General features: G+C 38.1%; 1 protein-coding gene across 2 annotated transcripts in view; it reads left to right on the top strand.

Annotated features, from left to right (window-relative positions):
• The window catches only part of COL5A2 (collagen, type V, alpha 2), a 160,559-nt gene that overhangs the window by 113,734 nt on the left and 26,685 nt on the right, over positions 1 to 20,140 (top strand). The window contains exons 17-33 of one of the 2 annotated variants that reach the window (XM_010862914.1): positions 1,330 to 1,374; positions 2,805 to 2,858; positions 5,115 to 5,213; positions 5,539 to 5,583; positions 5,698 to 5,796; positions 7,063 to 7,116; positions 7,339 to 7,446; positions 9,141 to 9,194; positions 9,779 to 9,877; positions 10,604 to 10,657; positions 11,481 to 11,579; positions 11,687 to 11,740; positions 11,833 to 11,886; positions 12,887 to 12,940; positions 13,747 to 13,800; positions 18,994 to 19,038; positions 19,380 to 19,478. In XM_010862914.1, the coding sequence (XP_010861216.1) occupies positions 1,330 to 1,374; positions 2,805 to 2,858; positions 5,115 to 5,213; positions 5,539 to 5,583; positions 5,698 to 5,796; positions 7,063 to 7,116; positions 7,339 to 7,446; positions 9,141 to 9,194; positions 9,779 to 9,877; positions 10,604 to 10,657; positions 11,481 to 11,579; positions 11,687 to 11,740; positions 11,833 to 11,886; positions 12,887 to 12,940; positions 13,747 to 13,800; positions 18,994 to 19,038; positions 19,380 to 19,478 (1,170 nt within the window). The remainder of the gene's footprint in view (positions 1 to 1,329; positions 1,375 to 2,804; positions 2,859 to 5,114; positions 5,214 to 5,538; positions 5,584 to 5,697; positions 5,797 to 7,062; positions 7,117 to 7,338; positions 7,447 to 9,140; positions 9,195 to 9,778; positions 9,878 to 10,603; positions 10,658 to 11,480; positions 11,580 to 11,686; positions 11,741 to 11,832; positions 11,887 to 12,886; positions 12,941 to 13,746; positions 13,801 to 18,993; positions 19,039 to 19,379; positions 19,479 to 20,140) is intronic. The other variant, XM_010862915.1, reaches the window with a different exon arrangement.

The raw sequence follows: 20,140 nt of genomic DNA on the forward strand, positions 1-20,140 counted from the left end.
CCAACTCCCGGAGTTCACTGAGACTCACGTCCATTGAGTCAGTGATGCCATCCAGCCATCTCATTCTCTGTCGTCCCCTTCTCCTCCTGCCCCCAATCCCGTTGTATCCAACTCTGTGTGACCCCATGAACTGTAGCGCAACAGGCTCCTCTGTCCATGGGATTCTCCAGGCAAGAATATTAGAGTGGGTAGCCATGCCCTCCTCTAGGGGATCTTCACAACCTAGGGATCGAACCTGTCTCTTACATCTCCCATGTTGGCAGGCAGGGTATTTACCACTAGTGCCACCTGGGAAGCCCCCATTCCCTTATATGTGTACCCTATCTCAGTTCACCGTTGGAAACAATATTTACCACTGCATCACTACAGCATGCCAAGAGAATTCCATACGCCATCTATCACCAGCTGGCCGGTGTGGAAGTCAGATTAAAAATTCCATTTTAGCATCTGCTTTCTTGACTATCTCTGGCATCAGTGGTATATGAGTCAGTTTTCCAAGGAACTGGCATCAAAGCAAAGACTTGTGTGCAGGAAATTTATTGAGGAGTGCACTCAGAAACTATACCTATGAAGAAATTACTGAAATGAGCAGGGCTTGTTACAAGGAGAAATTAAAAGCTGTGTTACATTTGCAACAGAGGCCTCAGTCTCCATGAATCTTCCATTCCATGAGAACTATGGAGCTGAAATGGCTCTTCAGACTGTTTTGAATGGGGCTAATCCTTTGTTTCACTGCATTGACCATGGAAGGGCACAGGCATAATCTTGGAATAGCTACCATCTTGCAGCGGTTTGTGGGGAGGGTCTCAAGGGTGAGCCATCAGCTTACAACACTTCCAAGGGTGATAGGATGCTTACTTCTGTGCTGAAGGGGGATCTGGGTGACATACACAGCATTCACTATCACTTAATTTCCTTTGTGGGTGAGTACATGTGCACGTGAGCTTTAGTTTTTTGTTTTACTCCAAACACATTATTATTATTATTATTATTCTAGCTATTAAGAAGAGCCCAGTGTTCAAAGTTTCTCTGTCTTTGAGTTCGTTTGATAGAAGGTGACATGTTCAAGTAAAAACAAAATCATTTTACACAGTTTTATATTTCCAAGTTTGATTTTTATTTCTTGTCCTTGGATAGATGTGTTCTATTGCTCCCTTACCCATGTTGTATAAATATGTATTTTTATTGCTCTTAACCTAGTTAAGGTTGTTGTCAGTTAACCTTGATAGACATTCTCCAATTTTTTAACATGAAAATTTTTGTGAAGTGAATGACTTGTCAGCAAGTGCTATAGAAATGTACTCTGATCTTGTCTCTTCTTCTACTTAGGGACAACGAGGTGCGCATGGTATGCCTGGAAAGCCTGGGCCCATGGTGAGTGTATTGCTTTCACATTCATTCATTCACTTATTCACTCTTTCTTCCATTTGTACATTCATTAACATGTATGAAGCACCTACTGTGTCCCAGATGCTTGGAGTAACAAGACAGTGAATACACTGTGCTTGTTTTTGAACATTTCCCTATCAAAGAAGAGAGATATATCAATTAATACGGTAGCATAATGCTACTGCTAACTGCTGTAATAGGGAAAGCAACACGAAGTATGGGGACCTACTTGTACTGACACCAGTAGAGAGACAAAGATCTCAGGGATGACCTGAAGAGGAACAACTGTTAAGCTTAGTCTCGAAAGATGAGCATATGAAGAGAATAGGAGTATAGTGTGGTCCACAGGATGGATTGATGTAAAACACAGTAAACTCAGGGAAATACGATGAGGGTAAATTGTATTTGAAGTTATTTGTCCTTAAGAGCTCTTCTCCCTCGTTACTCACAAAAATGAAACAAACTATAGGAAGAAAAATCAGTGTAACTTAAAAGGACTTTTATTAATGCAAAACTTGGTGGCGTTAAAATGCAGTCCTCAAAGAAGAATGAGGATAACCTAGAATGAAATTCACCTACACTAATTTCCTTTAAATTCAGCTTTAAAATCAGTGGTTTAGACTCTATTCATGCCCTTCCTAATGTAGTATAGTGACACATGTTCATTTTTCATTAGCCTGAAAAAAATCACTCTAAAGGTATCCAGCTGATTCTTTTTTTTTTTAATTTTGTTTTATTTTTAAATTTTACATAATTGTATTAGTTTTGCCAAATATCAAAATGAATCTGCCACAGGTATACATGTGTTCCCCATCCTGAACCCTCCTCCTTCCTCCCTCCCCATACCATCCCTCTGGGTCGTCCCAGTGCACTAGCCCCAAGCATCCAGTATCGTGCATCGAACCTGGACTGGCATCTCGTTTCATACATGATATTTTACATGTTTCAATGCCATTCTCCCAAATCTTCCCACCCACTCCCTCTCCCATAGAGTCCATAAGACTGTTCTATACAGCTGATTCTTAAGCATCATTTGTATAAAGTGGGATTCTAGGTTTTGGTATAGTGTGTAACTTTCTAAAAGCTATCCTTATTACTTGGTTAACACAAAGAAAGTAATTTCTCAAGAGGCAATTGTTCCAGACAGTTTGTGCTTGTGACTGACTTACTCTCATATGGTACAACTAGGAGATCCTGTTATGTTTAATACCACTGGACACCTCTTCTACCAATGTCTCATGTCAATATTGCAAAGTTCTTATAATACAATTATAATATTATCCTTGTGATTTTAAAATACCAAGCAGATTATTCCTATATATCAAAGTACAGAATGTTCAAAGGATAAAAGATTACATGTTGATAAAATATTGATTAAAATACATGCCTCATCACTTTGCTGGTTTCTTTAATAGGGTCCTCTTGGGATACCTGGCTCTGCTGGTTTTCCAGGAAATCCTGGAATGAAGGTAAGATGTTAATATATGTAGCTCTTGATGACATGAATTACTTCTTAAGCACATGAATCCCCAAAGAATGTCATTTAATTCATTGAGGAGTATGGAAGTTGCTGTTAACTAAGTAAAGTGTCTAAAGTGCTCTCAATGTCCATTATGGTAGGGAAAAAATACAAAATGAAAAAAAATGATATTATTATATAAGTAATTTAAAAAGAATTACCTATAATCATACAATTGTAATATCAAAGAATCTGATGGCACTAGGACTCTAAAGCCAGACAATTTAACAGCTGCAAGGAAAAATTTCAATTCAAATTGTAACTGTGTTCTTGAATACTGTGTCTGGCAGTAATAAATAGCATAATACTCTAAACAATAGGAGGTTAAAATAAATCAGGGGTTGTCAAAAGGCTGTTCTCTCATGCAATATTGTCCTTCACATCTGCCTCCCCCCCTGCCCTTGTACCCTCAACTTATACAATCATTAAAGGAGTGGGCAGGGAGGCTATTTGTCTCTCCCCATGGGAATGGATTAAGATATTCTGCTGGGATGATTTACATTTGTAGTGAGTCACAGTTTGTTCTTTCTCCCAAGTACTTTGGATGATAAATTCAAGGATTGCAGTAAGAGGTTATTAAGATTATATAAGCTAAATTAGTGAATAAACTCAGAAAACTACTTTCAAATTTTGCAAAACACAATACTGGCTCAGCAGTAAAACCGCCTGCCATGCAGGAGCCACAGGAGCCGGGGGTTTGATTCCTGGGTCAGGAAGATCCTGTGGAGAAGGAAATGGCAGTCCACTCCAGTATTCTTGTTTGGAGAATCCGAGGAGCCTGGTGGGCTACAGCCCATGGGGTCACAAAGAGTTGGACATGACTGGGCTTAGCACACACAGCATAGCTCCTGAGGCAGACGATGCCCTCAGGATAGGCTCGTGCTTCTTGTTAGTGGGGTCACTCAAACTGGATTTGAACTTCGAAACAAGCAAGCAAACAGTCTATGGTTGACATTTCAAGTGCTGTTTGAAATGTGGGAGTCATCAAGGCAAATTATTTTTCTGGCTCTCTCTAACGTTGACTGTAAACTCTGTGCCAGGGATGTGGCTGTTTTATTTTAAAATGGTGCCCTCTGACAGTTCAGGAAACAGTCCCTCCTGTGACTGAGAACTCACTGTGAGCTCAGCCGAGGAGGACCCTCTCTCTTCCTCTCTGTATCTGCTCCCTGAAGTCCCAAGGCTTCTGCTCCTGACTCTGCTCCTGACTCTTGACCTTGGAGCGCCCAGCCTCCCTGTGTACCTCAATCAAAGTATGCAAAATCCCTTCCCTTTCTCTCTGTCACTGTGAGACTCTCCACCCCCAAACTGAGCTCTGGATAGAGAATTCAAGAAAGAATACCCAGAAAGCCCAGGACCCTGACTTGGCAGGAAGTGGTTTCTGCACCTACTGTGGCTTCTGATTCAGACTTCCCTCTCCTCCTGGGTTTTTCTAGTACTGTCTGTTGGCGACTGAGAACCGCTTAATAAAGTTAAACACCTTGAGAAACTGTTTCTCTCAGAAATTGTTTTCCACTCCCCATCCCCAGCACAAAAACCCCCACCCCCCATCTCTTTTGGGTCCAGTTCTGCTATAACCATAATGTCCTTCCAGGGTCTCTGGCTCTCTGCATGAAAAATAAACTTTCACACCTAGTTCTTTGTATTTCAGTGAAGGGTAATAGGATTCAATTTTCTATGTTTTATTGATACCAATGAGCCCCCCTAAGCTTAGAATTCTTAGTCCTAAAATTCCAGGTCCAGGTTCCTCTAGGATTTGACCTACATTAGGTATTTAGTATCTTGGATAAAATGCAGAAACCCAGGCAAATTCGAATTTCAAATAAATAAAGAATAAATTTTTAGTATAAGTGTTTTCCAGACATTGTGTGGGACAGAGTGACCCTGAGACCCATTGTGTTTTATCTGAATTAAAACTTAACCAGGCATCCTGTATTTTTACTGTCTGGACTCCTATCTGGGGTTGGAAACTGGGGTGTTTCAAGGTTATCAGGTGACCTTGCCCAGGTCCTCTGCTCTAACATGCTGTAGGTATCAGCGCATCCCGAGGGTGGGGAAAATATGCCCACCCTTGAAGAACCTGCTTTGTGCACTTGACCTCTTTAAATGATTAGGTGTAAAATGTAAAACTCCAAATAAGCAGTCAGCTTTGAACCACATCGCATTTAGGTTTTTCTAAAATTAACATTTCCCTCTTGTACGCCTTTAGGGAGAAGCAGGTCCCACTGGGGCGCGAGGCCCTGAAGGTCCTCAAGGGCAAAGAGGGGAAACCGGGCCCCCTGGTCCTGTTGGCTCCCAAGGTCTTCCTGTAAGTCCCTTGTCACTCCAAGTTGGACATGCTCTATAACATCAGAACAAAGGCAATCTGTCTTAATATACTCTATTTCAATTCTGATTGAGTGTTAGAACTCATGAGAAAAAAAAAAACAATTCCCTTGTCAACTCTGCAAATTTTGTCTATTTTATGGAAAAGAGAATTAGTCATAAAAGTGACTTTTATGATACAATAGTTGATTTCTTTATCCTTTTTTGTTTTGGTTAAAATTTTCTGCTTCCTTTTGGAAGGTGGGTGGACATCTGAATACTCCCAACGTATGGCTTACTATCTTGTGAACTTTTCCTGTGTCCTTTAGGGTGCAGTAGGAACTGATGGTACGCCTGGTGCCAAAGGCCCAACGGTGAGTGACTAACTGCATTTAAGCCACGGGAAGTTCGCAGGGACACAGTGAACTTCGGACAGTGACCATAGACTTGTGCTGAGATCTCTGCTTGTTACTCTTGCATTCCAATAGGGCTCTCCGGGTACTTCTGGTCCTCCTGGCTTAGCAGGACCCCCTGGATCTCCAGGACCTCAGGGTAGCACTGGACCTCCCGGAATTCGAGGACAACCGGTAATGTCCTTCAGAGAATTATCACCCTGTATAATACATCTAATATCACCAGAGAAATATCAGTATCAATAATAGATTATGAAATACAGTGAAACATAGATAGTCTAACTTATCTGAATGAAGCAAATGAAGATAGAAATTTTTGTAAAGTGGAAGCCAAATGTTAATGTACAATTCATGTGTTTAAATTCAAAGTGGAAAATTACTGCCTTTTGTTCAATTTTAGTGTTCTTTTATTTAAAATAGTAGGGTCATAACTTTATGATCCACCTCATAAAATTTTATAAATAGTTGAATGATAAATATTATGAGAATATTTTGCAAGCCAATATGGGGAAATACGGAAGTTTCATGGGGACTTAAAATAACAGTGTGGCTAACATGTGTTCAACAGCTATATCTTGAGGTTTGTTCTTGAAGAGTGCCTCCAACATATGGTTTATATGGAATGAATATCCATATTTTGTAGAAATTTGTATATTTTATATTTGTGTATTCATCTATTGGTAAAGTAGTATGGTTAGTTCTTAAGAAATACATACTGAGAAGTTGTGATATAAAAAAATTAAAACTTTTGCTAGTACTACTTAAAACAAATATTTTGGATCTTATTGTAAGTAATTTGGCTACACTGATAAGTCCTTTTCAAATACTGATGACAAATTTATAAAAACATAAATGTTGCTGATATTTTACATTTGATTTTATCATGTTCTCAATTTAGCAATCTGGTTCCCACAAATTAAAGTATACTTGGTATATAAAGACCAAAATCCTATACATGCCCCCAAACCCTAGAATACTCTAAACATAAAATACCCTATTTGAAGTTGCCAAATCTTAATAAATACTACATATGTATAAAATTACTTTGGTTTTGGATGAACAAAATCTATTTCCTAAAATAAACCCTACATAGATATACCTATTGAAGTTGTCATTGTTAGTTCTAATTTTTATTATTAAATTGGAAGAAGCATTGAATTATTCTAATCATCCTACTATGCATGATTAAAAATAAGACTTTAAGGGTAAGTCTCTTGAAGATCACTGTAAAATATACAAATTGCTACCTAACTATACTGGATTTTATAACATTTCACTCACATTCTATAAGATTTGTGTACATTTAAAAAAATTACTGTATTATTGATTCAGCACAGACTCTGCTGCAGAAATTGTCAAAGCCCATTCACTGCAACAATTAAAGCAAGTTGGGCTGGATAAATATCCTGGTTCTTATAGTTTTCTATGTTCCTATTTTAGGGTGATCCAGGAGTCCCAGGTTTCAAAGGAGAAGCTGGACCAAAAGGGGAACCGGTAAGGTTTTATTTCTTTTCAATGATAAGGGGAACATGAATGTGATCCCAAAGTGTAAGCCCAAAATACTCAAATATTTAAAAGGATGATAAAGAGAATTATACTTTTTGATGGAAACAGTTCACTTAATATAGTTTAAAGTTTGTGACTAACTGGATTCCTTTGACTGTGACTCGATTGCTAAATGGCTGTATCTGTTACCTGTCCTTCTGTTTTCAATAGGGGCCACATGGTGTCCAGGGTCCAATCGGCCCACCTGGTGAAGAAGGCAAACGAGGCCCCCGAGGTGATCCGGGCACAGTTGGTCCTCCGGGCCCAGTGGGAGAAAGGGTAAAATTTGAATAACAAAATAAATTCTTATAGTTGTGGGGAGATTACTCGAGGAACTTTTGGGAAATTGAGGAAAAGTAGGGCAGTTAAGAGCAATGCTAGCAGGTATATTACACAGTTCAGTATGGCTGCCTGTGAGTTAAGGGAGCCAGCTGTCTAATCAGTGTATAGTCATTCATTCAATAATATTGATTGAACAACTGCTCCATGCCAATTTTGATACACGGTGCTTGGGACGCATCAGTGAACAGTGCTATGGTCCCAGCCTCCATGAAGGGCTAGTAAACCATAGTTTAATGGGGAGGTAAGCACTAAATAAGTCAACATATAAATAAAAATATAATCCCACATTTAATTTTTTTAGATTATTTATTTTCATTGGAGGCTAATTATAATATTGTGGTGGTTTTTGTCATAGATTGACATGAATCAGCCATGGGTGTACATGTGTCCCCAGTCCCAAACCCCCCTCCCACCTCCCTCTGCATCCCACCCCTCTGGATTGTCCCAGTGCACCGGCCCCGAGCACCCTGTCTCATGCATTGAACTTGGACTGGTGATCTGTTTCATATATGTTAATATACATGTTTCAATGCTATTCTCTCAAATCATCCCACCCTCGCCTTCTCCCACAGAGTCCAAAAGTCTGTTCTTTATATCTGTATTCATTTTGCTGTCTCACATATAGGGTCATTGTTACCATCTTTCTAAATTCCATATATATGCGTTAGTATACTATATTGGTGTTTTTCTTTCTGACTTACTTCACTCTGTATAATAGGCTCTAGTTTCATCCACCTCATTAGAACTGATTCAAATGTGTTCTTTTTAATGGCTGAGTAATACTCCATTGTGTGTATGTACCACAGCTTTGTGATCCACTTGTCTGCCACTGGACATCTAGGTTGCTTCCATGTCCTGGCTATTGTAAACAGTGTTGCGATGAATGCTGGGATACACGTGTCTCTTTCAACTCTGATTTCCTCAGTGTAATCACACATTTTACATTTAGAGAATAACAGGGTGATGTGGTAGAGAGTAACCGTATGACAGTCATGTGTCACTAGATTAGGTGTTTAGGAAATGAGATTCTTTGAAAAGTTGGCATCTAGATAAGAGCTATAAGATAAGGATGAGCCATCAAGAAACTTGAAAGAAAGAACATTTTCAGCAGAGCAAGCAACAAATGCAAATCCAGGAAGCCTGAAAAGGTTGAGTGACTTTAACGATCATAAAAAATTGTTGTGACTGGACTATAATGAAACCAGTCTGCAAGGGAGATTAACAATATCACCTTACTTTTGTGTAGAGCTTCAGAGAATGTAAACAGTTTCATATCCAAGACAATACTAATGCCTGCAATCACTGACATTGTGATGATCAAACATGGTACCATTTCTTGTCTCTTGTCTCTGTATCTAGGGATCAGTTTTTCTCAAAGTTTGATTTTACAGTGAAGCATTAGAATGTTTCTTGATTTGAATAATTTTGGCTCAGTACATATATATATATATATATTTCAAAATTTAAAGTTTCTTTCTGTTTAGTCAGGTTACTTTTTCTTAGACATATCTATTGCTGTGTAGGCTTGATCATAGCTCCTAAAATCTTATAATACTAAGAGTAAAAATTACCCATTCATCGGATGTTACATAAACACCCACAATTGAGAATCACACTTTGGTCACCTGCAGGGTGCTCCTGGCAATCGTGGCTTTCCAGGCTCTGATGGTTTACCTGGACCAAAGGTAAGTTTATCCTGTCAAGGCTGACACTCTTGTGGGTGCTGTTGCAAAAGATGCCATTGTCCGGAGGGGTTATCTAGCTTTGGCTCACGTGGGTTCCAGATCTAGAAAAGAGTTGAACACAGATATTAGACCTAATGCCAGATCCCTCTTGTGCAATTTCTTCATTATAGAGGCCTCCAGGGAGAAGGATGATAGTTGGAAGTATACTGGAGTTTGCTTTTCAAACTTTTCAGGGAAGTTCCTGAGAAGAACAGACCGTAAATCTTTCCTTTAGCTGATATAGTTTGTTTCCTTTCTTTAGAAATTTAGACTCTTTTAAAATTCTGGGGTTTCTAAATCTAAGTTATTGGAGTGAGGCTTTAAACACAACTCTCATTAAATAATGTTGGAAAACCTTTATTCCAAGGAATCCAAATGTGAATAAAATGTGAAGTGACATGGTTTACAAAGAGGTCTTTGTACCCACTTTGACCAATTCCTTTATACTAGTGGTTTGATTTATAAAATAAGGGTTTTACGTACAGTTGCCCTTGTTTGCCTGTATTCCTTTTTTTCCTGACGTGTTCTACTTTGCTTTGGAACAGGGCGCTCAAGGAGAGAGGGGTCCTGTTGGCTCTTCAGGACCTAAAGGAGGTCAGGGGGATCCAGGACGTCCAGGTGAACCTGGGCTTCCAGGTGCTCGGGTAAGAACACAGCAATTTTTTGCTACATCAACCCAAGGGATATGCTCCTGAGAATCCTTTTTTTTTTTTTTAAGGTTTTATTTTTTAGTAACTTGATTTCACAACTTGGGACTTTTTTTTTATGGATTTGGCTTTATTCCTCATGAATTGTTTGTTATTTTTATTATGTATGGAAAAAACTAGTAACTTCTAATCTCCTTTATTCAAAGGGGTATGTATTAGTAACTCTACCACTTGATTAAAAAAAATCCAAATTATCAATTTTATAATTTTCCTTTATTCACTGATAAACAACAATTTAACTTTTACCAGAGAGTGTTCCTGGTAAATTTCATTTTAACAAAATGTCATTTGAAAATTCATTTGAACAGTATGTAAATACTTATATTCAGTTGTCAACAATGCCCCTTAAAGAGAAAAAATTATACAAAAGTTGCTTGGAAAGATAACATTTGGCTCAATGTAAGTTCTTTTTCTTGAAACCCGTGTTAGAAGTAGGAGTGAAAGTCTCCTATAACCTTGTGCTGTCTATCCTGAATCCTCTGAAGCCAGTTTGGGTGAAGTCCATGACGGAGCTCAGAGTTTGTCTAGAGGAGCCTAAGGCTCCCAAGAGTGGGCACTGCAAAACAGGACTGGATCTTTTAAATGCAGTGCTATTTTTACTCTTTAGAAACTTTACTTCAGTGGTAGGTCAGCAGCAAACTGACAGTTGCTTTTAATTTTTAGGGTCTGACAGGAAATCCTGGTGTCCAGGGTCCTGAAGGAAAACTTGGACCTTTGGTAAGTGATTTAAACAAAAGTCCACCACCATTAATATTTCTCAATGGACATGCAGCTTAAATGGTAAGAGCCTTAGTTAAGGTTAATGTATGTTGAGCAAACTTTGGGAGATAGGGAAGGATGGGGAAGTCTGGTGCACTGCAGTCTATGGGGTTGCAAAGAGTCAGACACGACCTATCAGCTGAACAATAACAATGTTTTTGATAATGTGGGTGCTGATCATGTCTGAAATACACCCTCCCCTCCTGGAAGCAAATCCTAAGGCTCTGATCATTTTCAAATTGACCAAAAATTGATCACACATTGAAATAAATGTCGGAGATTGGGATTGCTTCTCTGACATAAATGGAAAAGTTGAAATGATGTATTTATGAATATTGGTAGAATTTGTCTGTTAGTAACAATCTCATTTCTTGATATCCTCCCAATCTTATACATTTAAGAGATAAATAGGTATTAAGTTTGATAACTCATATATTCTGGGCCCTTCCTTTGTGTTGTATATGTGAAACACAAGTCCTGAGTTTTAATTACCACACATAAGAGTAAATGAAAGAAGAGAAAGATTTCCCCTATTAATATGAGCTTGTAAAGAGATATAAAGATGAAACTTGTATATAGAATAAGAATTAAGTCTCTGTTCTAAATATTAAAATATCTCAGCAGTTTTTTTTAATACTCAACTATTCTGATTCGCTAACATAAAAATGTAGCATAATTTAAAGCTTATACATCTTTTATAGTGTGTGAAAACAAAATTTGGGCGATGTGACGCGTATAGAGAACTGATGTGAAACTTGCATTGCTCCTGTCAACTCTGTAGGGTGCTCCAGGAGAAGACGGCCGGCCAGGTCCTCCAGGCTCCATAGGAATCAGAGGGCAGCCTGGGAGTATGGGTCTTCCAGGCCCCAAAGGTAGCAGTGTAAGTACTGTGTATAATGTGCCATCTCATCATAATCCTCACTTGCCATAACAACTGTCAATCAGCAAACTGATTGAAACTTAAGTTAGTTTGTATTGATTCTCTAGGGTGATCCTGGAAAACCTGGAGAAGCAGGAAATGCTGGTGTTCCTGGGCAGAGGGTAACTATCCATTTTCTGTTAAAGAAAAAAATAAATGGAATTATCCAGATTCTCATGGCCTCGCCTCATATATTATCTCTCTGTGATGCTAGGGAGCTCCTGGAAAAGATGGCGAAGTTGGTCCTTCTGGTCCTGTGGGGCCCCCGGTAAGTTTTATTGAGAATATATTCACATTACATTTTTCAATGATTGTCTTATCTGTAAGACTTGACCTTACATATGGATAAGTTTCAAGGGGAAGCAAATAAGAAAGTGCAAGGTGAAAGAATTTCAGTTATGTCTTTTGATAACTGAAATAAACAGGAATCTCATGCCTTATTATTTTAAGCTTCTATGAATGCTAATGGCAAAAGCTACCTCATCATCTCTATGTTGTCACAGTTGAAAAATATAGCAACTAGGAAAATAGTATCTGACAAATATTTTATACTATATTTTATTTAAAATATGTAACTTCAATTATGCCTGTTTTTCTAATATTATACCTTATAGAAATTTATTTAAGCTGGAAGATAATTATGAATAATAATACATTATGTTATATATAATTATGAATTATGATAGAAGTTATAATTATATAACTTATAATTATATAATATAATATAAACTTATATAAATTTATTGTTTCCTACTTATTAGTCCTCAAAGGAATAATATCTCTTGAGGTTTATTCTTATCCTAGGAGTTTAAAGTTGTGTTTATAAGAAATATTTGGCATGTTTATTTGTTTTGAACTGGGGCAATTTAAATAGCACTTTAAATTTGAAAGTTTGATTAGTACTTCTTATGACACTGAGAAACTACAATGGAAACATTAGACTGGATATATAAAAGTAATGAATTTGTCTGTGCCCAATAGTCAGTTTTCCCACAAATTTTACAGTTGACTCCAGACACTTATGTTTGGATAAAAAAATGAACACTCTATCCGTTTAGTTGCTGGCTTTAGGAGATATTTTCTCACCATCAAGGACTTCAAACAATACCATTAGGTGATTTTTAGGACTAGTTTATGATCTGGCTAAAGTGAAAAACTTGTGATTGGAAGAAATGCAAAGAAATATGAATACTTGGGTCATTCACGCAGAGGGGAAGTGAGTAGATCTGGCTCCTGGTGTTCATGGTTTTCTTTCCTTTGTGACTCAGGGTCTAGCCGGGGAGAGAGGAGAACAGGGTCCTCCAGGCCCCACTGGCTTTCAGGTATGCACTGACTCCGTCTTCCCTTTCTTCTTCCCCTAATAAAATGCTTTTTTAATGAAAAGGATATAGTTGAATGATGTGAAATTCTATAATTTTCAAAGAAGCAACTCCTCTTTTAGTAAATAGGATAGACATTTAGATGAAATCAAACATTTTTGTTCAAAGAACAGGAATAAACTTCCCTTGAAAAACTGACCAAAACCCAAACCTTTTAACAAATTAAAAATTATAAAATGCTTTTGATATCTCAGTAGGATTTATTTAACTGTATTAAGGCTTATTTAATGTGTTGGTGTCTAAAATTTTTCTTTTAAACTTTTTATGTTGTATTGAGGTATAGCAGATTAACAATGCTGAGACAGTTTTTAGGTGAAGGGGCTCAGCCATAATTTATTGTTGAACAAATTTTCATGATTTATCTAAATATGTTGGTAGAATATTTAATAGCATTGGGTGATCATCATTTGGGGAAAAATTTTCAGGCTAACTTTCCATATTTATTCTATCAGCCTAAAATGTTGTTCTGAGAGCCATTAAATACTTTACAAACATAAAGAACCTATTGCTACATTATCATTTTGCTAAGTGGTGTGCAAATGTAAATCTACACCCACAAAAGGATTAGCTGCTGTGTTGTATTAGAGGGTATAGGTTTCTAGTTTTGTTTTGCTCAACTTTTGTTTAAACAGTATCATTTGCTTGAAAATAGTAAGGGAGCTCCATACATTGTAAAGGGTGAAGTGTTAACACTGGTGGCGTATTAGTTTCCATGGAGACACAGGTTTATATTCTTACTTTTACTTTAGGGGCTTCCTGGTCCTCCAGGGCCTCCTGGGGAAGGTGGAAAGCCAGGTGATCAGGTAAGTTTTTTAATAATAAGAGTAGTAATACTAAAAATTTCTGACATAATATCACTTACTATTTGTCAGGCTTTGTTCTGCCTTGGTTGAAATTAATTATCTGTTTTAATCCTCAAAATAACTCTTATGTACTAGGTACTATTATAATGCCCATTTTCAGTTCAGTCACTTAGCCGTCTCCGACTCTTGTGACCCCATGAACGGCAGGACACCAGGCCTCCCTGTCCGTCACCAACTCCCGGAGTTTACCCAAACTCATGTCCATTGAGTCTGTGATGCCATTCAACCATTTCATCCTCTGTTATCCCCTTCTCTTCCTGCCCTCAATCCTTCCCAACATCAGGGTCTTTTCAAATGAGTCAGCTCTTCACATCAGGTGTCCAAAGTATTGGACTTTCAGCTTCAACATCAGTCCTTCCAATGAACACCCAGGACTGATCTCCTTTAGGATGAACTGGTTGGATCTCCTTGTAGTCCAATGGACTCTCAAGAGTCTTCTCCAACACCACAGTTCAAAAGCATCAATTCTTCTGCACTCAGCTTTATTTATACTCCAACTCTCACATTTGTACATCACTACTGGAAAAGCAATAGCCTTGACTAGATAGACCTTTGTTGGCAAAGTAATGTCTCTGCTTTTTAATATGCTGTCTACATTTGGTCATAACTTTCCTTCCAAGGAGCAAGCATCTTTTAATTTCATGGCTGCAATCACCACCTGCAGTGATTTTGGAGCCCCAAAAAAGTCAGCCACTGTTTCCACTGTTTCCCCATCTATTTCCCATGAAGTGATGGGACTGGATGCTATGATCTTAGTTTTCTGAATGTTGAACTTTAAGCCAACTTTTTCACTCTCCTCTTTCACTTTCATCAAGAGGCTCTTTAGTTCTTCACTTTCTGCCATAAGGGTGGTATCATCTGCATATCTGAGGTGATTGATATTTCTCCCGGCGATCTTGATTCCATCTTGCGCTTCCTCCAACCCAGCATTTCTCATGATGTACTCTGCATTAATTAAGTTAATTAAGCAGGGTGACAATATACAGCCTTGACGTACTCCTTTTCCTATTTGGAACCAGTCTGTTGTTCTATGTCCAATTCTAACTGTTGCTTCCTGACAAGTTTCTCAAGAGGCAGGTCAGGTGGTCTGGTATTCCCATCTCTTTCAGAATTTTCCACAGTTTATTGTGATCCACACAGTCAAAGGCTTTGGCATAGTCAATAAAGCAGAAATAGATGTGTCTCTGGAACTCTTGCCTTTTTGATGATCCAATGGATGTTGGCAATTTGATCTCTGGTTCCTCTGTCTTTTCTAAAACCAGCTTGACCATCTGGAAGATCACGGATCATGTATTGCTGAAGCCTGGCTTGGAGAATTTTGAGCTTTACTTTACTAGCATGTGCTGCTACTGCCAAGTCGCTTCAGTCGTGTCCGACTCTGCGTGACCCCATAGACGGCAGCCCACCAGGCTCCCCTGTCCCTGGGATTCTCAGGCAAAAACTCTGGAGTGGGTTGCCATTTCCTTCTCCAATGCATGAAAGTGAAAAGTGAAAGTGAAGTCACTCAGTTGTTCCCGACTCTTAGCGACCCCATGGACTAGAGCCTACCAGGCTCCTCCATCCATGGGATTTTCCAAGCAAGAGTACTGGAGTGGGGTGCCATTGCCTTGAGTGCAATTGTGCGGTAGTTTGAGCATTCTTTGGCATTGCCTTTCTTTGGGCTTGGAATGAAAACTGACCTTTTCCAGTCCTGTGGCCACTGCTGAGTTTTCCAAATTTGCTGGCGTATTGAGTGCAGCACTTTCATGGTATCATGTTTTATGATTTGGAATAGCTCAACTGGAATTCCATCACCTCCACTAGCTTCGTTCGTAGTGATGCTTTCTAAGGCCCACTTGACTTCACATTCCAGGATGTCTGGCTCTAGGTGAGTGATCACACCATCTTGATTATCTGGGTCATGAAGATCTTTTTTTGTACAGTTCTTCTGTGTATTCTTGCTACCTCTTCTTAATATCTTCTGCTTCTGTTAGGTCCATACCATTTCTGTCCTTTATTGAGCCCATCTTTGCATGAAATGTTCCCTTGGTATCTCTAGTTTTCTTGAAGAGGTCTCTAGTCATTCTCATTCTATTGTTTTCCTCTATTTCTTTGCATTGATCGCTGAGGAAGGCTTTCTTATCTCTCCTTGCTATTCTTTGGAACTTTGCACTCACATGGATATATTTTTACATTTTTCCTTTGGTTTTTGCTTCTCTTCTTTTCACAGCTATTTGTAAGGCCTCCTCAGACAACCATTTTGATTTTTTGCATTTCTTTTCCATGGGGATGGTCTTGAGCCCTGTCTCCTGTACAATGTCACGAACCTCTGTCCATAGTTCATCAGGCACTCTATCAGATCTAGTCTGTTAAATCTATTTCTCACTTCCACTGTATAATCATAAGGGATTTGATTTAGGTCATACCTGAATGGTCTAGTGGTTTTCCCTACGTTTTCAATTTATGTCTGAATTTGGCAATAATGAGTTCATGATCTGAGCCACAGTCAGCTCCTGGTCTTGTTTTTGCTGACTGTATAGAGCTTCTCCATCTTTGGCTGCAAAGAATATAATCAATCTGATTTCAGTGTTGACCATCTGGTGATGTCCATGTGTAGAGCTATCTCTTTTGTTGTTGGAAGCAGGTGTTTGCTATGACCAGTGCGTTCTCTTAGCAAAACTCTGTTAGCCTTTGCCCTGCTTCATTCTGTACTCCAAGGCCAAATTTGCCTGCTACTCCAGGTGTTTCTTGACTTCCTGCTTTTGCATTCCAGTCCTCTATAATGAAAAGGACATCTTTTTTGGGTGTTAGTTCTAGAAGGTCTTGTAGGTCTTTATAGAAGCGTTACTCTTGGGGCATAGACTGGGATTACTGTGATATTGAATGGTTTGCCTTGGAAACGAACAGAGATCATTCTGTCGTTTTTGGGATTGCATCCAGGTACTGCATTTTGGACTCTTTTGTTGACTGTGATGGCTACTCCATTTCTTCTAAGGGATTCGTGCCCACAGTAGTAGATATAACGGTCATCTGAGTTAAATTCACCCATTCCAGTCCATCTTAGTTTGCTAATTCCTAGAATGTCGATGTTCACTCTTGCCATCTCCTGTTTAACCACTTCCAATTTGCCTTGATTCATGGACCTAACATTCCAGGTTCCTATGCAGTATTGCTCTTTGCAGCATCAGACCTTGCTTCTATCACCAGTTACTTCCACAACTGGGTATTGTTTTTGCTTTGGATCCGTCCCTTCATTCTTTCTGGAGTTATTTCTCCACTGATCTCCAGTAGCATATTGGGCACCTACCGACCTGGGGAGTTCATCTTTCAGTGTCCTATCTTTTCGCCTTTTCATACTCTTCATGGGGTTGTCAAGGCAGGAATACTGAAGTGGTTTGCCATACCCTTTTCCAGTTCTATCAGACCTCTCCACCGTGACCCCTCTGTCTTGGATGGCCCCAGATGGCATGGCTTAGTTTCAGAGTTAGACAGCAGTGGTCTGTGTGATCAGATTGGCTGGTTGTGGCTGTGGTTTCAGTCTGTCTGCCCTCTGATGCCCTCTCTCAGCGCCTACCCTCTTCCTTGTGTTTCTCTTTCCTTGGACGTGGGATATGTCTTCACGGCTGCTCCAGCAATGCACAGCCACTGCTCCTTACTTTGGACATGGGGTAGCTCCTCTCTGCCACCGCCCCTGACTTTGGATGTGGGGTAGCTCATTTTATAGATGAGGAAAATGAGGCACATAGATATTAAGTAATTTTTCCAAAATCACACAGCCAATATGATATTTAGTGTTTATAGGATTGTGTTATTAATCACTAAACATGTCTTATTGGAACTATAGGGTTTTACTGGAGACTTCATAAACAGTTATGAACAGAAAATTACCATTTTATTTATATCATTTTACCAACATATGAGTTTATGTAATTTATTTTTCTTGGAGTGATTTATTCATTCATTTAACTTTTAAACAAATATTTGCTGAGCACTCTGTGCTAAGCTGTACTAAACTGTGGCCTTAACCAATTGAATAAGATGAATTGGACCTTGCCCTAATTTTTATTTTAATAGGTGACAGAGAGCATAGAAAGACAGTTATGACAATAGCGTGTTTTAAGTGCAGTGGTAATGGAGGCACAGTGTATGTATAAATCTAGAGGATGCAGATGAATTAGTTCAGACACTGAGGTTTAGAAAAAGTTTCCCCAACAAAGTATTATCTCTTATGTAATCTGAAGGATGAATGATGGTAAGTCGGGAGGAAGGAAGGTAAGAAAATATTCTAGGAAATGGGAACAGCAAATGCAAAGGCTTGCTTATCAAATTTAGGCGCTGAAAATTTTTGGTAAGTCAGAAATATGGTATACAACTTGAGGAGGGTGAAGATGAGGTTAGAAGATGACAGGGAATGTTTTGAGTCTAATTTGTTCTTTTACTAGAGTAATGGGAAGCTAAGGGAGGGCTTTTAATTAGAGAGAGATACTATGAGATTTGGGCTTTAGGAAGATCATGCCACAATGAAGACAGTACATTTAAAGGGATAAAACTGGAGGCCTACTTGATACAGTTATTATTTGTATTAAATACAAATAATATTTGTATCATTAGTATAATACAAAATTGTACTTGTAATTTTAAGTGACAAATTTCCTTTTAGTTAAGACTTTTAACATAGTCATGACTGCATTAATTTGAACTTACAATTTCTAGTAAAGTGTGTTGTCTATATTCTGTGTTCAAGAAATATTGAGTAAATTGAATTAAGTTGGTTCTATTTAAAAGATCAGTACTTCATTAGTTTTAATTTCACTTTCCTCTGCTAAAAGTTCTTCACATTCCTTTAGGAAATTAAAATTCTTGAGCTTTAATTGTCACTAAGTAATGCACTATCTTTGTGAGATAATATTTTGCCTGTGCTCATTGCCAAAAAAAGATCATGTGGGTATTTCCATATAATATATATGATATCCCCTCATTTATAAAAGTGTACACATTTTTCTTTATTCAGTATTCTGAATTTAGTCAGATGTCCAATAACGTATTAGAAGAAAATATGGTATATGGTATATTAAGGTATATGGTCTGGAAAACTTTCTAATAAATATCTAAAATTTAGTTAAAGTTTTTCATTTTAAAAAATGTGTTTTACAGGGGGTTCCTGGAGATCCTGGGGCAGTTGGCCCATTAGGACCTAGAGTAAGTATTTTCTTCTTCTTCTTCTTTTTTTTTTTTTGATTAACTGTGTTTCCACTGGCTTCAGTTTATAAAACCATCTTTCATCTTAAACTTGGCTGTATTTTAATCATTGCAGTTCTTTTACTTGATGAAAATCGGTCTGATGAGAAACAGTCTGTGCTGTGAAGCCAGCATATGCTTACTTCAAGTTCATTTCTTATCACTAAATTAGAAAACTGAATCTTAATCGTTGCTCATTTCTAAATTTTTTCCCAGAAATCACTTTTCAGATTTCTGGAAACATATTTAAATCCATTTTCAGATCAAGCACTGAGACTGCTTGACATTTCTGTGTTGTGTAGGGAGAACGAGGAAATCCAGGGGAAAGAGGAGAACCAGGAATAACTGGACTTCCTGGTGAGAAAGGAATGGCTGGAGGACATGGTCCTGATGGTCCAAAAGTAAGTGTGGGAGTGAGCTCAGTATTTTTTATTCATTCATTTTTTTAATTGTTAAAAATATTTTATTGTAAAATATTTGCTTTACAACATTGTGCTGATTTCTAATTTACTGGTCAATGGACATATGATGGTACTAGAATTTATTTTTCTTGTTTTTCCGAAGTAATTTCTTTAACAAATATTTAAAGAGCACCTGCTTGACTTTCCTTTGACGTGAAAGAGTCAGGTATAAAGGAGTCTCTTCCTTGATGGGATTTATGATCTACTACACGAGGCAGTGATATTCCCTCATATACAAAACCGTTTCTAAAATTTATTTATATATTTTCCTAAGGACTTTTATTTATAAGTAGAGGCAATAAATGGAAAATTGCATAATTTATTAGGAGACGTTCCTAATCATATGCTCCATTTCCATTGTCTCTGTTTCTGTAATTCTGCTCACTAAATATATAAAAGTATGTCATTTTTGAAATCTAAAAGTACATGCATTATAAGGCAAAAATCAGCACCATTTCCTTTTGGGTGCCATTGTAAAGTTGATAGAAGATAATGTGGCCGTTTTCAGTGCAAACTACCAGAGTAGAAATTTTTGTGATCAGACGTTAGATACCTTAGCACCTTCAAGGGCCAGAGATTGTGTAAGATCTGCTTCAATTTCA

This window comes from Bison bison, unplaced genomic scaffold (genome assembly GCF_000754665.1).
Source record: "Bison bison bison isolate TAMUID 2011002044 unplaced genomic scaffold, Bison_UMD1.0 scf7180017864485, whole genome shotgun sequence".
Taxonomy (NCBI): domain Eukaryota; kingdom Metazoa; phylum Chordata; class Mammalia; order Artiodactyla; family Bovidae; genus Bison; species Bison bison.